The sequence below is a fragment of the Centroberyx affinis genome, unplaced genomic scaffold (genome assembly GCF_046629955.1).
Source record: "Centroberyx affinis isolate AG114_WGS23_722 - 3 ecotype Tasmania unplaced genomic scaffold, CSIRO-AGI_Caff_v1 ptg000671l_1, whole genome shotgun sequence".
Taxonomy (NCBI): Eukaryota; Metazoa; Chordata; class Actinopteri; order Beryciformes; family Berycidae; genus Centroberyx; species Centroberyx affinis.
In genome coordinates, this window is record NW_027279294.1 from 96,481 (window position 1) to 101,483 (window position 5,003).

Here is a 5,003-nt window from a genome sequence, read left to right on the forward strand (position 1 = left end):
CATAAATAACATTTCACAAACCATAAATACATTTTTTACACTGTTGTGCAAGTTCCACCATTGGCTTTTCGCATAGTCACGGTATTCACCGCAAGTCTTGGATGGAACATAAGGAGAGCCACCACCACCAAAATATTAATCTTGACTTGTGCACGTAAATAGTCTCGGCAGTAAGATATTCCATCCTGCACAGTTTGTATCCTTTCTCCTGCAGGTACAGCGGCTCAGTAGAAGTGCACCACCTGGAAACCCCTTAAGCATCTGAAGGCCTGTGCGTCTAAGTTGCCTAGATCAATTAAATTGTGTTCCAGCTGCACTCGTACCAGCCCGCTGAGGCTCGGCGTTTTGTCGCCCCAGCAGAAGGCGTCGCGAGGCACTGATTGAATCTTGTTGTGGGTGAGTGCAGCTGAGTGCAGAGCACGGGGCAGCTGTCTGGGCACCTGGCGCAAGGCGTTGTGGCACAGGTCTAACTGATGCAGCACTGGCAATGCCCTGAATGCGCCTGGTGCCACTCTGAAGATCTTATTCCTTGCCAGGCCTAAGTGTTCCAAGTTTGTTAAGGTGAGGAATATAGCTTTGTTGATGGAAGATATGAGGTTGCCCTCCAGGTTTAGGGTTTTTAGTGACAGGGGAAGGTGTCGAGGGACCTGCTTTAGCCGGTTCCCCTCTAAGTTAAGGCTCTCCAAGTGAGTTGCATTGAGGAGGGACTCCCTGAGAAGACCCTTGTTTGTCAGTCTGTTAGCACTCAGATCTAGCACCACCAGCTCAGATGTCCCATTGAAGGCCCCTCCGCGGAATCGCTGAATGAGGTTCCCTCTGAGGTACAGCTCCTTGATAGACAGTGGCAGGCCCAGAGGAACTGAGGCTAACTGGTTGCCATCCAGGTTCAGCGCGCGAAGGTTGCCCAGAGGAGCGAGCACTGCACTAGGGAGGGACTCTGACCCATTCCCCAGGCTGTTGTTGCTGAGGCTGAGAACCAAGAGTCCGGGGCATCGGGCCCAGGCTGCCTCTGACATCACGCTCAGTCGGTTATTGTCCAGACAAAGCTCTTCAAGAGAAGCTGGAAGGTCAGTTGGCACACTTTCCAGGAGGTTCCTATCCAGATAGAGGCGCTTCAGGGCTGGGACCCCCTCAAAGGCCCCTTCTATGGCACCATCTGTTAGACGATTGTTGCTCAACACCAGGAACTCCATAGAGACGTATTCACTGAGTAGGTCCAGCTGGATGCTGTTGATGTGGTTATTCATGAGGAGGATGTAGCGGGCATTATAGGGAATGCCGTAAGGAACCTTATCCACACCTTTGTCTGAGCACTGGACCACTCTGAAAAACAACAACATGACACATTCAGACTGAGGTTACACTGCACATTGGTGATCTCCAAATGTCAGAAACTGATGCTGCCACTGTCACACTTCATGCCATAACACTTCAGAATAACCAGCAGGAGAGCATCAGAAAATGTAGCATAATATAACAATTTATATGAACATATAAACATATGAACGTGAGCTTAAGTTTTTCTGAAAAATCATTCAATATGCTTGATGTGGGCAGGCTAGTCTTACCTTCCATAACAAGCACACTCAGGGGGACAGTAGTTGTCCTTGAAATAAGGGAAATATGTTGGCTTTGCAACCTCTTCCTCCTCTGAAGGCCTCTTGGTTTTATTGCCCTTCTTCCCTTTCTTTACCTTGGACTTCTTGCTTTTCTTATTTTTGTAATTTTTGTTGATTTTTGTTGGCTTCATTGCAGGTGTTTCGGCAGTTGGTCGTGTCAGCGGTGGTTTGGCTGAAGATTTGGTCACTTGTGGTTTGGGAGGAGATGCTTTATTTTGATTCACTGTCGGTTTGGTCTCATTTTCCATTGATTTAAAAGGTTTAGGTTTGCCAATGTGCTGTGAGACTCTTGATTTAGGTGTAGGTTTGACCTGTTTAGTAGTAGAATTATTTTCTTTTGATTTTGGTGTAGGTTTTGGCTCTTTCAGTTTAGGTGTAGCTTTTAGGTCTTTGGTTATAAATCTTGCTTCTTTGGGTTTTGCCGTTGCTCCTTGCTCCTTGGCAGTGAATTCCTTGGCAATGAGTTCAGTCTCTTTTGGTTGGATGATAGTATTTGTCTCCTTTGTGTCTTTTACTTTATGTCTAGTTCGTAGCTCCTTTGGTGCAGGTTTCATCACTATATTTTTGACCCTGATGTCTTCTGCCTTTTTGCTGCTGATTGACACCTTTGCAGTTGGGCCAACTTTGACCTCCAATGGGCTTTGCTTGAGATGATGTCCAGGACTCTCTGTCACTTTGAGCACCTCAGTGAGGAGATCATCAACCAGGGAGACAGACCTCACTCTTGCAGCTGGAGTCTGACCAGGGCCCACTGTTAATGCTACAATGTGATTGGTGGTTGTAGGAGCGGGAAGAGTGACGGAGGGAAGGAAGTACTGAGGAATAACTTTGGTGAACGGGGACGGGGGATGAGAGGGTACAACTGGAGGAACTGGGGGGAGCGTAACTGGAGGGGCATTATGATGATGAACAGGGGGAGGAGAACTAGGAGGAATTTGAGACTGAGTGATAAGTTGAAGTGTGGCAGGAGTCGCTAATTCCTTTTCCACTTGAGGAGAAGCTGTGCTTAAAGGAGGTGTTAGATTGCTAACAACTATGTGATCTTCCTTTTCTCTCTCTGCTAATTTATTCTGTTCTGCATTGCTTACTTCCTCTCCCTCCTCTGCTATTTTCTTTCCTTCACTATCTCCTTCCTTATTGTCCTCATTTTCTCCTTTCTCTTCCACATATTCTTGATTTTCATTGAACTGCTTCTTTCCGTTCTCGTAATTATCTTCTCTTCTCTCCTCATGAAGACCGATCCCTGCCACCAGCTTGCTCTCTGTCTCCTCTTTCTCTATCCCTTGCTTTTCTTTCTCCATTTGACCACTTTTCATACTTTTCATATGACCATTCACAGTTTTCACTATAATCCCCTTTTCTGTGTTATCTGCTAGGATCACTTTCTCTGTCCTACTCTCCTCAAGTTCCTCTCTCTTTTCTGAGTTATCATCTGGATTCAGTCCATCCTCTCTCCCCTCCACTTTGCCCTCTTTATCTGTATCTAAATGGTCCTCTATCAACCCATCTTCAGTATCAGCAACAGCAGAGTCTTCCTCTCTTTTTGTTTCTCCCCCTAAGGTCATATTCTCAGAAACCGTCTTAGTGAAACCTGTTGAGATGTTATCCATTCTCTCTTTCTCAACCATCCTCTTCTTTTCTGGGTCTGTCTCTGGAGTTAACCCCTCTTCTCTCCTCATTTCTTCTACCATCATTTCATCCTTGACAGTCTCCCTCTCTGGGTTTGTCTCTGGTGTTAATCCTTCTTTCCTCTGTTCCTCTTCCTTTTTCCTCTCCTCAGTGAAGGTGGCAGCTGCCTTTTTCTCCTCATTTCCTCTGTCCTCCGCTGATATGGAAGTCTCCGTCAGTCTCTCAGTGCTCCACTCTGACCAGTGGTCCGCGTCACTGTCCAGTCCAGCTATCTCTGTGATAGTTAATCCTGCAATACAGAGAGCAACCATTCAGACAGTTCAATGATTCAGAATAGGCATTGCTCACAAATGCTTCAAGACTTTTTCTGTCGTTTTTTTCTAGTAGCTATTCTTCAAATATTTTTTTTTACTATTCTAAACCATGTTACATAGATATGAGTAACATATTTACATCCTTTACAACACTTAGCATTCCCTTGAAAAGGCTAATGAAATGATTTTCAAGGAAGTGTTAATGAGCTCTTGTTTATGGAGTATCATTATTGGGATTAGTAAAAGAGATGACAACTTTATTTTTAAAGTCAAAATTCTTGCAGCAGTATATTCTGTATACAGATAGTTGTTGTTAGAAATGTTAAGTAGGCTTAATTCTGCACTTACTGGGTTGCAGTACGTAGGAATATCCAGATACCATGAAGAACATAAGCAGGAGAGTGAGCGCTTCCATTTTATCTATAGTAGAATATGAAAAAAACATCAGGGGAGAGAAATTGGAACAACTTTCACCCCATTATAAGCATTTCAATAAATGGAATATAATATACTCTCTAATGGCTTTTACTGAACCACATTTTTAGAAACAATATGACACATTAGAGTTCCTTTAAATAATCCACAATCTTTTGACAATCTTGTCATACGTGGTTTTAAAACCACATTATTAATTTTCATTCATGCATTTAATACTCTGACAGCCCAGAAATATGGAGGAAGGTTTACAGGTACAATAAAGCCATTGTTCCATCAGTATGATTTATGAGTGCTGCTTACCTGATGTGTACGCAGCCTTCTTATATGTCAAAGTTGAGTTCTTGCATTTGTCAATGTTATCCAGTCGACAACATACCTGCCTCTCTCTATGGAATGAGAGAAGTTAAAAGCTGCTGAGCCAAGCAAGTCCCACAGGAATGGGGCATCCTTTGAATTGCACAGACACACACACACACACACACACACACACACAGGCAATAGGTGACTTAATGACCTATTTCAGAGCCCCTCTCTGTATGGGGAGTTTTCACACACACACTCTGGGCCCACAGACGAGCCGTAGGTAATGACTCCTTAAATACCTATATCTGTAAGGGAATTCTCACGCCTAACCTCAACGTCAGAGGAATCTATAGGATCAATAGCGGGAAAGAGGAGCAACTTTAGGAAGAGGGGTCAGAGGTGAGAGTTGGCTTTTACAGTGGCTGCTGTTTGCTGTTTGACATTAACATCCCAGTGCTTACATGGGGGTGACAAGTGGCTCCTGGAAACTGCTTGGCCTTTGACCCATATGCCAATACACTGCTGTGCCAAAGGAAGTCTGGGGACTTTATCTTCTATCAGACTGACTACGTGCTAATGCTAAATAAAAATGACTTTCTTGCAGTGCAGGTTTGGCTGTGTCTTGTGTTGCTCTTCTCTGAAAGTTAAATCATTATCAGAATTTGACTTGTTATATTACAACTGCTTTAAGTTGTACTAT

General features: G+C 44.0%; 1 protein-coding gene across 1 annotated transcript; it reads right to left on the reverse strand.

Moving 5' to 3' along the window:
- Positions 1–224: 224 nt before the first annotated feature.
- On the reverse strand, positions 225–3,977 carry LOC139643898 (podocan). Its single transcript, XM_071519192.1, has 4 exons — positions 3,911–3,977; positions 2,708–3,537; positions 1,569–1,711; positions 225–1,323 (listed from the first exon to the last, which is right to left on the reverse strand). Exons 1-4 carry the CDS (start codon positions 3,975–3,977, stop codon positions 225–227), a joined length of 2,139 nt encoding a protein of 712 aa, XP_071375293.1.
- Between the last annotated feature and the right edge of the window lie 1,026 nt (positions 3,978–5,003).

Excerpts from the sequence above, each read along its gene's own strand:
- LOC139643898 (XM_071519192.1), bottom strand. The coding sequence starts at position 3,977 with ATGGAAGCGCTCACTCTCCTGCTTATGTTCTTCATGGTATCTGGATAT. Across the intron at positions 3,538-3,910 it reads TTCCTACGTACTGCAACCCA|GATTAACTATCACAGAGATA; the intron begins GTAAGTGCAGAA and ends TCTGTATTGCAG. Across the intron at positions 1,324-1,568 it reads GAGTGTGCTTGTTATGGAAG|AGTGGTCCAGTGCTCAGACA; the intron begins GTAAGACTAGCC and ends GTTGTTTTTCAG.